The 14795-nt window shown below is 35.7% G+C and overlaps 1 protein-coding gene across 6 annotated transcripts in view; it reads left to right on the top strand.

Annotated features, from left to right (window-relative positions):
- The window catches only part of VMP1 (vacuole membrane protein 1), a 139651-nt gene that overhangs the window by 22427 nt on the left and 102429 nt on the right, over positions 1-14795 (top strand). For 5 of the 6 annotated variants that reach the window (XM_045889282.3, XM_064582389.1, XM_045889280.3 and 2 more), the window contains exons 2-5: positions 619-720; positions 3033-3168; positions 4464-4554; positions 5967-6077. In XM_045889282.3, coding sequence (XP_045745238.1) covers positions 645-720; positions 3033-3168; positions 4464-4554; positions 5967-6077 — 414 coding nt within the window. In that variant the 5' untranslated portion in view covers positions 619-644. The remainder of the gene's footprint in view (positions 1-618; positions 721-3032; positions 3169-4463; positions 4555-5966; positions 6078-14795) is intronic. The other variant, XM_064582388.1, reaches the window with a different exon arrangement.

Raw genomic sequence — 14795 nt, 5'->3', positions numbered from 1 at the left:
GAGATCGAGTTCCATGTTGGGCTCCATGCTGGGCGTGGAGCCTGCTTAAGATTCTCTCTCTCAGGGCATCTGGGTGGCTCAGTCGGTTAAGCATCTGCCTTCAGCTCAGGTCATGATCCCGCGGTCCTGGGATTAAGTCCCACATTGGGCTCCTTGCTCAGCGGGGAGCCTGCTTCTCCCTCTGCCTGCCACTCCCCCTGCTTGTGTTCTCTCTCTCTCTGACAAATAAAAAAGTCTTTAAAAAAAAAATAGATTCTCTCTCTCCCTCTGCCTTCCCCCCTGCCCCCCAAAAACTTAAGATATTATAGCTTATCAATATTTAAAGGTGCTAGTATTTTATATCCTTCTGCAGTGGATTGCCTCCAAATTTTAATCTGGAAGATCACTAGAATGACTGAAAAAGGTTTACAACTACATGGCTTTTATATTTTTACTACTTCTATTAGAGTTTCTATACAAATTATTCATATCTTGATTATAAAAGAGAAGATGAAAGTGTAAACACATTATTCAGATAGCATGCAGAATATTACTACCATGTTGTTTATCAGTTCTATTCAGCCATAAATGCAAAGCAGAATATGTAACATGTCTTTGGATTTTATTTTGCTTTATTAGCTCCTCAAGAGTTATTGATCTATGAAATGGCAGAGAATGGAAAAAACTGTGACCAGAGACGTGTAGCAATGAACAAGGAACAATATAATGGAAACTTCACAGGTAAATTGTGGTGGCTTGGAGGGAGAAGATGTGCAGGTTTAAATGATATCCTTTTCATTGCGGTAAAATAGAAATATATCTAATATTTACTGTCTTTTGTTAATATAATAAGAAAATAAGATTCTTGTGTATCTTATATAAGATTACAGAAGTCCCCCCTGCCCCTTGTCTGCATTTTCTTTTTCCACGGTTTCAGTTACCTGTGGCCAGCTGCAGTCCAGGAACAGAATGATCTATTTTTCAGAAGGTCAGTAATAGCCTAATGCCAGGTCACAATGCCCACATCATTCACTTCACTTCATCTCATTACATAGGCATTTTATCATATCATGTAATCTCAAGAAGGACAGTGCAATAAGACGCTTTGAGAGTTACATTCACATAACTTACAGTATATTTTTATAATTGTTTTATTATTAATTGCCACTGTCAATCTTGCTGTCTAATTTATAAATTAAACTTTATCACAGCTATATAGATACAGGACAAAACATATTATATATAGGATTCAGTACTGTCTGCAGCTTCAGGCATCCACTGGTGGTCTTGGAACATGTTCCCTACAGATAAGGGGGGACTACTGTTAATTATCTTTTGTTTACTCCTCATAGTAAATGAAATTATGGGCCAGCGCCTCTATGGTGATTTTTGGTAGTGATAGCAGAAGTAGCCGAGTCATAGTCATATCAGCAGTGTTCTAGGTACAAGATTATTATTTGTTAATCTTACGGTGTGGTAAGTATTTATTTGGTATTGTTTGGTGCTCAGTTTTATCATGCTATTTTGTAACTTTAGAAGTAAGTTATAAAGTTACTTACTACACTAGTCCTAAATACACAAATATCAAAAAAAAATGTGATCATTGTGGGTTTATTTAAAATTTTTCATTTGCGACAAATTTATATTTTCACCGAATTTGGAATTTGTGGTAAATTTCAGTATATTTGACTCTTATTCATACATTTAACACACACAAAAAAAAGCCCTGAAAATTACAGCTTTTATTTACATAGATGGTTCAAGTAGGAACTTTCCTTAATGTGTTTAAAGGACAATGAAAGATTTTCCACTTAACAGAAGTAATGGTTTTCTTTTTGACTTCTAAATTGTTTGGCATCTCAAACATATTGCAAATAATACTCTAGCATGGTGATATCATAGACATTCTCTTATATTGGAAGAAGTGCAAGCTTTCTGAAATAGTAGTTTCTCTTTGTCTTGATCACTACATTGCCTTGCAGAACACATTTTGCAGCACTTATCTGACTTTTGGTTACTCTGATTATTGATAAATTTTATATCATTTCACCAAGATTTTCAGGATTCAGAGATAGGCATGCATATGTCATATAGTCTCTTCATATTAGGAGATTTTGCATGTTATTTTTTTCTTTCCTTTCTTTTAAAAAGCATGTACATTTATGTATTCTTCCCCTGCTGCCCACCCCCTTGGAATTTAAAATTAATGTTAGTATGACACATTTACTCTCCTGTACTGTGGTTTTTGGGGGTTTTTTTGGCTTAATATTTCCTAGTGATTGTGCTATAATTGTACATGAAGAACTTCTTCATTATGGCTGCTTAGTATCCCATTGTATGAGTATACCATACTTTAATCACTCCTCTGTCTTCTGCTGTTAACATTTAAGTTGTTTATAATCTTTTGCTTAGACAAGTAACATTGTGTTGAATAAACTTGTACAAGAGACATTTCACCTCATACCTAATCATTCTTAGAAATGGGATTATTGGGTTATAGGGTATATGCATTTGTAATTTTGATAATGACCTTAATTGTACACTTACACACTTAAGTGTCACTCTTCTGAAAGCTTTACATACATTAACTCATTTAATCTTTGCAGTGACCCTAAAAAAGTAAGTACTATTTTCATCTTCATTTTGGAGAAGGGAAAACTGAGACAGAGAAAGGTTAACTAACTTGCCCAAGGTCACATGACTTGTAGCCAGGATTTGGAACCAAACAGTTTGCCTTCCTATTTTGAACTGTAAACCACTTTGTTCTGTGATATGATACTAATTGCCCTTCATAGAAGGTGGGCTAACTTAGTATCCCAGTAGCATACAAGAAAGGAAACTTGTGTCCTGACAGTAAAATAATTGCAAAAATAGTTCTCAGAGTAGAGCAGAATCACCTAGCCTGTCTAAGACTTATCATGTGAACACATTTCTTGTTTTTTGAGGTTAATATGCAAGTATCCTTCAAATGTGGGATGGAAAAGTAGATAAATTTTGAAAGTGATTGGAAAAAGTGGACATTCTGTTTAAATTTCTGCGCTAATGTTTTTCAGACCCCTCTTCAATGAATGAAAAGAAGAGGAGGGATCGGGAAGAAAGGCAGAATATTGTCCTGTGGAGACAGCCACTCATTACCTTGCAGTATTTTTCTCTGGAAATCCTAGTAATCTTGAAGGAGTGGACCTCAAAGTAAAGAGTCTTCCATTACCTTATTTACTAATTTTAGAAATCTTTAACATTCTACTCTACCAACTGCTCTTTCAAAATGAATTAATTAAACATGTTTATTTTCCTTTCTGTAGTTTGGAGAAAAATAGATTAGGGGAACATACTGCTATTTGCTAACTGGATTATTACAGTTGACCCCTGTCTCACATTGAATCTTTTATGCAAAGGAGAACATAGGAGATGAGATTTTTTTTTTTTTTCTGGCTTTACCTCTAGGGGAAATTGGGCCTGTGTACATTAGATACTGATTCTTTAGTAGGACAGGGTTCAGAATACGTGGCACTTTTACTGATAATTTGAGCCAATGAAAAAGGACTCTGCCATGGAAATGTGTTCTATCTTTAAGTTTAGTACTTATAAGCCCTGTTTCAGATACCATAAAGAGCAAGTTGAACTTTTGCATGCCTTATCATTTTGGGCTTGCCTTTCTAAGTTATTATCTTTAATAATAGCATACAGTTTTATTGTACTTACAGTTTATAAAACATTTTGTAACATTTTTCAGTTCATTTGATCCTTAAAGCAACTCTTTGAAACTAGTAAAACAAATACATGATTATAGTTGACCCTTGAACAACATGGGGGTTTGGGGGTGCCAACCCCCACACAGTTGAAAAATCTATGTATAACTTTTGACTCCTCAAAAACGTAACTACTAATAGCCTACTTTTGACCAGAAGCTTTGTGTATATATTATGTACTATATTCTTATAATATAGTAAGCTAGGGAGAAGAAAATATTAAGAAAATCATAAGGAAGAGAAAATACATTTACAGTACTATACTGCAAAAAAATCCACATTTAGTCCTGCGCAGTTCTGACCCATGTTGTGGTCAACTGTATTATGATTTTAAGAAGAAGAAACAGAATCAGATTGGTTAAGTGTCTCACTCTAAGTCAATACTTAGGGACTCTGACCCAGGTCCTCTAACTTGAAGGCCAGTGCTTTTTTCATTATATTATAATGCCTCTCCCAGTGAGAAGTTGGGATGTAAACAAAATCAGTCTTTTGGGTAAGAGAAAGGCTACAGTAGGGTTTATGATAAGAAATTGGATGTTCTATACCCATGTATCTTCTCTTGACCTCCTTCTATACCCCAAGAGACCATCGTGTTTAAGAACAGAAGAGTTCAGCCCAAAAGAACTGATTCTGTAGCTATGCTAAATAACCTAAATGCTTCAACAAGAACTTGTTTTCGGAGTGATAAATCCTGTGAGATATTTCATTTATTTTTGTTTTTAAATTGTTTTTAAGATTATGGCATCGTCAAAGCATTGTGGTGTCTTTTTTACTGCTGCTTGCTGTACTTATAGCTACGTATTATGTTGAAGGAGCACATCAACAGGTAAGAGGTTCAGCAGCTTTTCTGTTCTTGTACCTTGTACCTCCCAAACAGTTTCAAAATGAAACTATTGTGGGTTTGATAAAATTTCTACCCTCCACATTTTTAGATTTGGTTTTGTTTTTTAACTTTATCTCATAACTGATATCTTACTGTCTTTCTTTTAAGACCAAATATTAAAAATATTCTTGTGGCAGTTCATGGCTGCTGAGCATTTATATTTGGCATATATCATTTTTATTTTCAAGGATTCAAATGTAACTTTCCTGATGGTGTTTAGTCAGAATAGCATGAATCCTTTAATCAGCACCAAAGTCTTCATATTTTCTATAACACTCTCCTGTGATCCATCCAAACAGATAATATTCATCCTAGATTGAAGGTTAGGTTTTATATGTATAAAAAGGGAGAAGTTGGGGTGCCTGGGTGGCTCAGACGGTTAAGCGTCTGCCTTCGGCTCAGGTCATGATCCCGGAGTCCTGGGATCGAGTCCCGCATCGGGCTCCCTGCTCCTTGGGAGCCTGCTTCTCCCTCTGCTTCTCTTTCTCTCTCTGTCTCATGAATAAATAAATAAAATCTTTAAAAAAAAAAAAAAAAAGGGAGAAGTTCATTTGCCTGTAGTCTGTAAGTACAACATAACTGAAAGGAAAATAGGACATTTTATTAATAACTTTTGTTAAAATAGTAAAACATTAATGTATTCTAATAGGAAATGGTTCTAAAAGTGGTATTGTTTTATTTTTTAAGGCAGTTAACCTCTAGTTGCAAAGAAGTTTTTATAGTTTTAAATGCATTTCTTTTAAATATTTTGAAGAAATCTGTGTGTGTCATTAAGAGTTTGTAAGGAACTGGCTTGATGAATTTACTTGCCAGTGTGAGAGCCTAGAATCTAGTGTCTGGAATGCCTCCAACAAGTCCATACCTCAGTGGACTTCATTCAGCTTGCTCTTGTTTAAAAAGCGTTTTGGTCTTAAACATACAAAAATAATTTTATTCCATTTTTTACTTGAATAAACAAAAATATATTCCACTCACAAATATATAAATAAGTGCCCCACTATCACCACTATTTATTACAATGCTTTCTTAGAGTCTTTGTAACTTTCAGATATCTTTAAAACTTTTATTCTCATAGGTATCTTATTAGTTTGCGTTTTTCCTATAAATTTGCAATAGTAGGATTTTAAAGGTCTAAACACAAGAGCTTTATTACAATTAGATTAATTTTTTGCCTCTCTGCCATCACATATAAAAAGAATTAGGTTTCTTGAAAGGGTTTTTACTCTTAATGCTTTCTTCCTACTAGAAACTTATTTTAGTTGGTTTGTTTTATTTTGATTATAGGTGATAAATAACATTTTTGTTAAACAAATCTGTTGGGTTTTTTTTTTCACTGTATCCTTTTTGTTTTTCAGTATGTGCAACGTATAGAGAAACAATTTCTTTTGTATGCCTACTGGATAGGCTTAGGAATTTTGTCTTCTGTTGGGCTTGGAACAGGGCTGCACACCTTCCTCCTTTATCTGGTAAGAATAACAATAAGCAAGATTGAAAGAGATGTTTTAATTGGTACTTTTACTTCAGAAGTTAAAATTCTAAGATTTTTATTTACTTACCTTTGCATTTTAGAAGCATTCTCATCCTCAAATCAGTGTTCTAAGTTTGATTTAGAATTCTGTTTTGTTTTTCCTTTTGGGTTGAGGATTTAAAAAGAGAAGAGGGAAAAACCTTTGGGCAGATGAGATTGTTTACTTAAATTAATTCAGCCAGGAAATGTTTTTTATCCTTCCAGATTTTGGAATAATGGTTCTTTTGCTTATGCAATTGTTGTTTTAATAGTTGGAGTTCTTTAAATGTACAAAATTCCATGTAAGGCTTAGAGTTAATTTGAACAGTTTACTTTCTCTGTTAATCAGCAAATGAGAATTGGTGTCTTCCCTCGTGTCCTCGAACACCACGTATACACACCAGGATAGTCATTTTGGTGTTCTTACTGATTGTGATTAATGAAGTATTATGCATGTAGAATTAAAAGCTTTCTTAAGTCCTTTTAAATCAAAATATAAAATTTACCACTCCTAAAAATACTATTTTACTTATGAAATTAGAGAGATAAAAGGTAGGTTTTCCAAATGTATTGAAATTATAGCAGAGCTAGGGCCAGGGGATGATGAGCAAGACATCTAGGGCACAGAATTTAAATGGCACTTTCAGGGTCATGTAAATATGGGCTTGATGAGTGAGTGTTTCATTAAATTTTGTGCCCTGGATGCCTCTCTTATTTCACTCTATTCCTGTTCCTGAGGAATTGAAAACAATTCCGTATTTGAAATAGCTTGATCTCCACTGGGGAAAGACAGGTGAAAAGGTGTCACAGTGGTACTGATTGCCAAATAAAGTTCAACACGGTAAACACTTCTTATCTTTATGCTTTAATGAAGTCATTTCTGAAGCAGGGAAGATAAGTATTAATGGATGATTGTTCAGAAGGCTGCTGAATTAATGGCCTGAAGAATAATTTGAGAATTGATCTGTAATTCATAACTTCTCCAAGTTTATAGACTTTAAAATCTCAAATTTTAGAATTCTGTTTGTGATTGGTTGCTGATTTTATCCCAAATAGGGACATAAATCTCAGAGGACTAATCCATATTAGTTTTTCTTTAATAATTAGAGTTTTAGAAGTATAATGCTATATTAGAGGTTGAGGGAGAAGGGAAAAGAAAGAATTACAGGTTATAGGTTACCTTCTGTTCTTTTCTAGACCTTTCCTCTGAGATTCCTTGGGAAAACCAGATTAAGGAATTCATTTGTAGCATTTGATTAATTTAGAAGTGTCTAAAAAGCAACTCAGGTAGCAGATTCTGCCAAATCTTAAAAGGGATTCTAAAGAGGGTGCCTGGGTGGCTCAGTTGGTTAAGCGACTGCCTTCGGCTCAGGTCATGATCCTGGAGTCCCTGGATCGAGTCCCGCATCGGGCTCCCTGCTCAGCAGGAAGTCTGCTTCTCCCTCTGACCCTCCCCCCTCTCATGTGCTCTCTCTCATTCTCTCTCTCTCAAATAAATAAATAAAATCTTAAAAAAAAAAAAAAGGGATTCTAAAGAAACTTAGAAATTGCAGAATAAGTTAAAGAAATTTGAAACAAGGGTTTTATGTTTCCTGTTTCTTTTCATATCCATGAGAAATCTTTATAAAATGACATTTATAAAATGTCTTGATGTGAAACATTATTATTTTAGTTCCATTGATCCATGTATCCAGTAAAGAATTTAGAAACATACAAATAATCATTTATTATAAAATTCATTTGAGTGAAAAGTTAAGTCTTTTCTTCCATAAATTAAGTAGTTCTGCTGGGGGATCAGTGCAGATTTAATGGAGTGTGGTTAGGCTTTTCATAAGTGTAGAAGGAATTCTTCAAGAGCTATTTGAAGGAACATATTATACTCTCATTAAAGTCAGTACTGTATATGTTATACTAGTTTAGCAAGTGTAAAGATTTAACCAAGGAACATCTGAAATTGTGTTGCGTTATACATAAGAGCCATATAAAAGTTTTCTGATGGGGCAGCTGGGTATGGCTCCACACTGGGCATGGAGCCTGCTAAAGTTTCTCTGTCCCTCTCCCTCTGCCCCTTCCTCCTTATGCACTCTCTCATAAATAAATAAATAAATCTGAACAAATAAGTAAAAATTTTGTGGCATTATCACTGCTAATAATAACCTGGGGTCCAGAGTGGATCAGGCCACAAAGTAAATTTGATTTTTGTTTGTGAGTATTTAGAATTATTTCATTAAAAAAAAATTTTTTTTAAGATTTTATTTATTTATTTTATTTCATTTATTTATTTGAGAGGGAGAAACAGCACAAACCAGGAGGACAGGGAGAAACATGCTCCCCGCCGAGCAGGGATCCCGACATGGGGCTCTATCCCAGGACCCTGGGATCATGACCTGAGCCAAAGGCAGACGCTTAACTGACTTGGCCACCCAGGTGCCCCTAGAATTATTTTAAATGTGCTAAAATTAAGTACAAGTAAAACAACCAGATCCTCATTTTGAATACATGATACTGGCTGTAGTGTGGTAGATAGATTGAAAGTGGGAGAGAAAGAAGATGGGCAGTTACAATAATCCTTCTGAGAGACAGAGGCTTCCTTAGAGGTAGCAGGAAGTATGGAGAGGAGGGGAGATTACGAAAAAGGACTTGCAGAAAGAAGGCAAGCAGAATGATGCCAAAAGATGGCATAAATTTTTTAATATTTCAGAAGAGTGGTTGGAGTGGTATTAGCATTGGGATGAAACAGGACAAATCTTAGAGAAATGTGATTAGTACAATTATAAAGATGTTGTGACTTAGTTACACGGGAAGGAGCCAAAGATAACTGTTGGTTTTTGACTTGAGTGAGTAGATGTTGATACCATTAACTGTTTCTGATGGGGCAGAATAGGGGTATCAGAATAGAAAACTGTTGTGTTCACTTGTGTATTCAGTATGTATTATAAGTATCTAAAAAGAGAAATTTAAGAGGTTGCTATAGGGGCACCTGGGTGGCTCAGTCGTTAAGCGTCTGCCTTCAGCTCGGGTCATGATCCCAGGGTCCTGGGATCGAGCCCCACATCGGGCTCCCTGCTCTGTAGGAAGCCTGCTTCTCCCTCTCCCACTCCCCCCTGCTTGTGTTCCCTCTCTTGCTGTGTCTCTCTCTGTCAAATAAATAAAATCTTTAAAAAAATAAAATAAAATAAAATAAAAGGTTGCTATAATTATATTGCAAGGTAGGTGAGATCTTCACCTGATCCAAATGGGTTGCTGGTGTCAGTGATTGGACAGAAAAAAAGGGAAATTTGCAAAGGACTAAGAACTCCCCTTCCTTCCTTCCTTCCTTCCTTCCTTCCTTCCTTCCTTCCTTCCTTCCTTCCTTCCTTCCTTCCCTCCCTCCCTCCCTCCCTCCCTCCCTCTCTCTTTTTCGAGAGCATGCCCACAAGCAGGGCAGAGGGAGAGGGAGAGAGAGAATCTTATGCAGGCTCCATGCCCAGTGCTCAGTCTCACGACCCTGACTGGGGTCATGACCTGAGCCAAAACCAAGAGTCGGTTGCTTAACCAATGGAGCAACCCCTGCACCCCTCTTCCTTCCTTCCTTCCTTCCTTCCTTCCTTCCTTCCTTCCTTCCTTCCTTCCTTCCTTCCTTCCTCCCTCCCTCCCTCCCTCCCTCCCTCCCTCCCTTCTATTCCCTTCCTTCCTTCCCTTCCTTCTGAGTAGCTGGCTGGCTTGCTTTGCTTGCATTCTTGCTTTATTTTTGGACCAGTTTTAGGGTTGCAGAGAGGATAAAGTTTCCATGTACCATTTTATACACATACACACACACACAGCTTCCCCTGTGTTTCGTTTTGTTTTTTAAATGAGGTATAATTGACATGAAATATATTAGTTTTAGATGTACAACATGATGATAGTTTCACTGTTAATAACATCTTACTTTGGTATGGTACATTTGTTACAATTGAGGAGGCAATATTGTTATATTATTAACTAAAGCCAATTGTTTACATTAGCATTCATTTTTTGCTTTACAGTTCTGTGGGTTTGACAAATACATAATGTGATGTATCCTCCATTATAGTAACATATGGAATAGTTTCACTTCCCTAAAAATTGCCTGTGTTCCACCTATTTATTCCTACCTTCCACTTCTCCTCCACCCACAAACCCTTAGTAAGCACTGATCCTTTTATTGTCTCTGTAAGTTTTGGCTTTTCCAAAATGTCATATAGTTGGATTTACACATTATATGTCTTTTTCTGCCTGGCGTCTTTCACTTAACAGTATGCATTTAAAATTACTCCCTGCTCAGCAGGGACTTGCTTCTTCCTCTGCCCCTCCCCACCACACTCTCTCTCTCTCAAATAAATAAAAATCTTTTTTTTTTTTTTTTTAAAGATTTTATTTATTTATTCATGAGAGACAGAGAGAGAGAGAGAGGCAGAGGGAGAAGCAGGCTCCCAAGGAGCAGGAAGCCCGATGCGGGACTCAAATAAATAAAAATCTTTAAAAAAAAAAAAAAAGAAAGAAATTCCTCCATGTCTTTTTAAGACTTGCTTCCTCATTTCTTTTTCTTTTTTTTAAAGATTTTATTTATTTATTAGAGAGAGAGAGCACAAGCAGGGGGAGCAGCAGGCGGAAGGAGAGGGAGAAGCAGACTCCCTGCCGAGCAGGGAGCCTGACACGGGGCTCGACCCCAGGACCCTGGGATCATGACCTGAGCTGAAGGCAGACACTTAACAACTGAGCCACCCACGTGCCCCACCTCATTTCTTTTTAATGCTGAATAATACTCCATTTTCTGGATGTACCCCAGAGTTTGTTTATTCATTCACTTATTGAAGGATATCATAGTTATTTCCATATTATGGCAATCATGAATAAAGCTGCTATGAACATTCATATGCAAAGTTTTTGTGTGTATATGAGTTTTCAACTCATTTGGGTAATTACCTAGGGGCATGATTCATGGATTGTGTATATTAATTACTGGTATATAGGAAAGCAGTTGACTTGTGTATTAACTTTGTGTACTGCAACCTTGCTGTGACAGTGTTTCAGGACTTATTTATTCTTTAGGATTTTCTACATTGATAATCATCTCATTTGCAAATAAAGACAGTTTTATTTCTTAATCTGTATACCCTTTCATTTTCTTTTCTTACTGCATTAGCTAGGTCTTGCAGTATGATACTAAATAGGAGTGATGGGGGAACATCATGCCTTGTTCCCAATCTTAGTGGGAAAGCCTCTAGTTTCTCATCATTAAATATCATGTTAGCTGTAGGTTTTTTGCAAATGTACTTTATTGAGTTGATAAAGCTCACCTCTATTCCTAGTTTGCTCAGAGTTTTATCATGCATCAGTGTTGTCGAAAGAACACTTTTTTAGGGGCACCTGGGTGGCTCAGTGGGTTAAGTATCTGCCTTTGGCTCAGGTCATGATCCCAGAGTCTGGGGATTGAGCCCTGCATCAGGCTCCACTCCTCTGTGGAGAGCCTGCTTCTCCCTCTCCCTCTGCCACTCCCCTGCTTGTGTGCCCTCGCGCTTGTGCTCTCTCTCTCTCCCCATCAAATAAATAAATAAATAAACACTTTTTTAGATAATAATGATCAGAAATGGGTGAAAGACCAATCTAGCAAACAAATTCAATATGTAAAGATTTTGTTAAAAAGAAATAGACTCAGTATATGACATTTCCATTTGACCAGATTATCTTTAGTTTTTAGACCTTTTCATTTAGACATAGGCTTTCCTTCCAGGATTCCTTAAGTGTAACAGGGCATATGAAGAAAAATGAGCATCTACAAAAAATAATTTTCAGGGAAGTTGAGCAAAAGGAAAATACAAAATGTCACCGGTCTTTATTTTTCAATTGCCTGGTTGAGATGGACGTCAGTCAGATTGCAAGAAGTTAACACCACTGTTACTACTACTATTAATACAATAGCAAACTTTATCATTGTCCTTGTCTAGTAATACTAACTGAAGTCGATTCTATTCTTTTTTAATCCTTATTTGGTATTTATTTTTATGGTATACATACCTTTGGGGAGATTTTGCATTCCATCATATTTAACTCCAGCCATAGATTTGCTTTGACCAATGAAATGTGAGCATAAGTGATAACTATTGCTTCCTGGCAGAAGCTGCAGGGTTTGTCATACTCTTTCACCTACCCATTGTCATGAAGATGGAGCCTGAGACTCTATAATGAGCAGATTCCCTTTACCATCCTGTGATGGGTATGTATAGTAAGGGAGAAATAAACTTTGTTAATTTACTTAATTTGGGTTGTTTGTTATTATACCTTATCCTGAATGATAGACTAATAATTACTGAATGTTTACTATATGCCAGGCTGTGTGCTCAACACTTTATGTGAATTATCTTATGTAGTATTCCCAAGAGGAAGGTAGTCAATAACCAATAGGGTATCAGATGTGGAGGAAAAAAATTACTAAATAAGCATAGACTATCCACTTGTAAACTTTGTAGTTATAGAACAGATAAAATAGCGAGGAAACCAGAAGCAAAAGCAGAATCAAATAAAGGTTTAAAAATTTGCTCTGTGGTATTTAAGAAGCTATTCTAAATAATTTGTTTATGTTTTTAAAACTTAACATTTTCTTGGTGATAGATGATCAACAGAGTTTATCCTTATAGATCACCACTCCTCATTCCTTGTATCTGTGAAGTGTGTTTGTGTTTGGAAAGTTCTAATTACACCTCCTTTCATTTATGAGCCTTTATTCTCACATAGGGATGTGATACTAACATTCTCATGTCATATATTTTTGTGCTAATGAAACTGACACATTTTCTATATACATATATAACTCCTCAATCAAGAAAACAAGTGACCATGTGAGGAGAGTAGTCTGGTCAGAAATTTAACTATCCTTTTGATAATAATTTGTAGTAAAATAGGTGAAAAAGAAACCAAATTTAGCAAAAGGAAAAGATTTAATTCCTTTTTTTTTTTTAAGATTATTTATTTATTTATTTGACAGAGAGAGAGCAGGGAGGGAGAGCAGGAACACAAGCAGGGGGAGAGGGAGAAGCAGGCTTCCTGCTGAGCAGGGATCCCGATGTGGGGCTCGATCCCAGGACCCTGGGACCATGACCTGAGCTGAAGGCAGACGCTTAACGACTGAGCCACCCAGGCGCCCCATAATTCATTCTTCATCATAGTACTCTTTACTAGAAATCGTGGCTTAAAAATGAAATAGGGAAAAAAAAACAAAAAAAAATGAAATAGGGAAATTTTTCCTATTTAAAATAAGCAAAATTTCCCAATTAGGTTCTTCTCAGTATGAAAGTTACCTCTTTTAAAACTTTCATTTAGGTAATTATAACTCATTGTACAACTAAATGGTGATCTCGGAGTGTTATTATATTTCCTACAATATTAGATACCTGTATATCTGCCTTTAAAATGGAAAGATTATCTTGGCGTCTGGTTGGCTCAGTCAGTAGAGCATATGACTCTTGATCTCAGGGTTGTCAGTTCGAGCCCCACATTGGGTGTGGAACCTACTTTAAAAAATAATAAATAAAATTGAAAAATTGTCTTGGTTTTTAAGTTTGTTAATCAATAATTTCATTTCTATTTTAGGTATAATTGAAGTTATAAATTCAGATGCCCTGAAGTTTCTTATTACTTCTTTAAACATCAGAAGTAAAAGAGTTGTTTGATCCACATTAAATTTAATGAAAATCAATAGAGAAAAATGACTAATTTGGGCTACGATTAAATTTTGTAAATTGATTTGAAAACTGGAAATCTAGTAGTTTTCAGAGAACAGATATCTAGCCACAAAGGAAAAGTTAGATACTGTTTACGCAGGATTACTGATTACTAACCAGAGAGTAAAGGAAGGGAAAGTGAATGGATTTTTTTTCTCAAGGGTCAAGGGGAGTTAGTTGGGCCTTTAGGTTAGTTGGTTTATTCCATTAATTGTAATAGTCAACAAATGGACTTCAGGAGGTCTTTTAGTGCCCTGAAATTATACATGTTGTTATGTGTCTTTGCAAATATGCATCTTTCTGGCAAAAAGGACCTATAAAATTACATTCACCAAAGACTGTAAGCCATAACAGGTTAAGAACCACTCTTCTAGAACTTTTTTCAAGTTCTTCTAGAACTTTTTTAAGTATGTCTATATTTGGCTGCCACTAGGTGGCATTGCTAATACAATCAATGTACGGTACTGTATTTGCAAATTCTATTCTAGATAAATATGAAACCCTCAAAAAGTTCTACTTAGATTAAAGATGTATTCTATTATTTATCTGTATTTACACCTACATAATACTAGTTAATGGAAAATAAGTTTTCCTAATAGTTTTCCATATTCATTAATTAAACAGTTCTTAGCTTTTCTTTCTGTTGTAACATAAATATTTACAGGTAGGACATACTTCCTTGGCATGGCCAGTTTCAGATATAATGCTGTAATTCCATTCTTTTCTTTATTATTCAGGAATATGCAAGTGATTGAAGGTGATTTTGTTATGGGACTAAAATCTTTCATTCCTGTCATGGAAGGTGATAAGGCATATTAAGTGTCAAATAGCTGGGTTTGAATGCTTGATCAAATATTACTAGCTGTGATATATGGCAAGTTTCTTAACTTTTAAACCTTAGTTTATTCAACTGAAAATGGGAATGATAATAATAGTACCTATTGCATAAGCCTGTT

This window comes from Mirounga angustirostris, unplaced genomic scaffold, assembly GCF_029215605.1.
Source record: "Mirounga angustirostris isolate CCGP_5_RB_7025 unplaced genomic scaffold, mMirAng1.0.hap1 SCAF_17, whole genome shotgun sequence".
Taxonomy (NCBI): domain Eukaryota; kingdom Metazoa; phylum Chordata; class Mammalia; order Carnivora; family Phocidae; genus Mirounga; species Mirounga angustirostris.
This window is presented reverse-complemented; position numbering and strand designations above follow the sequence as displayed.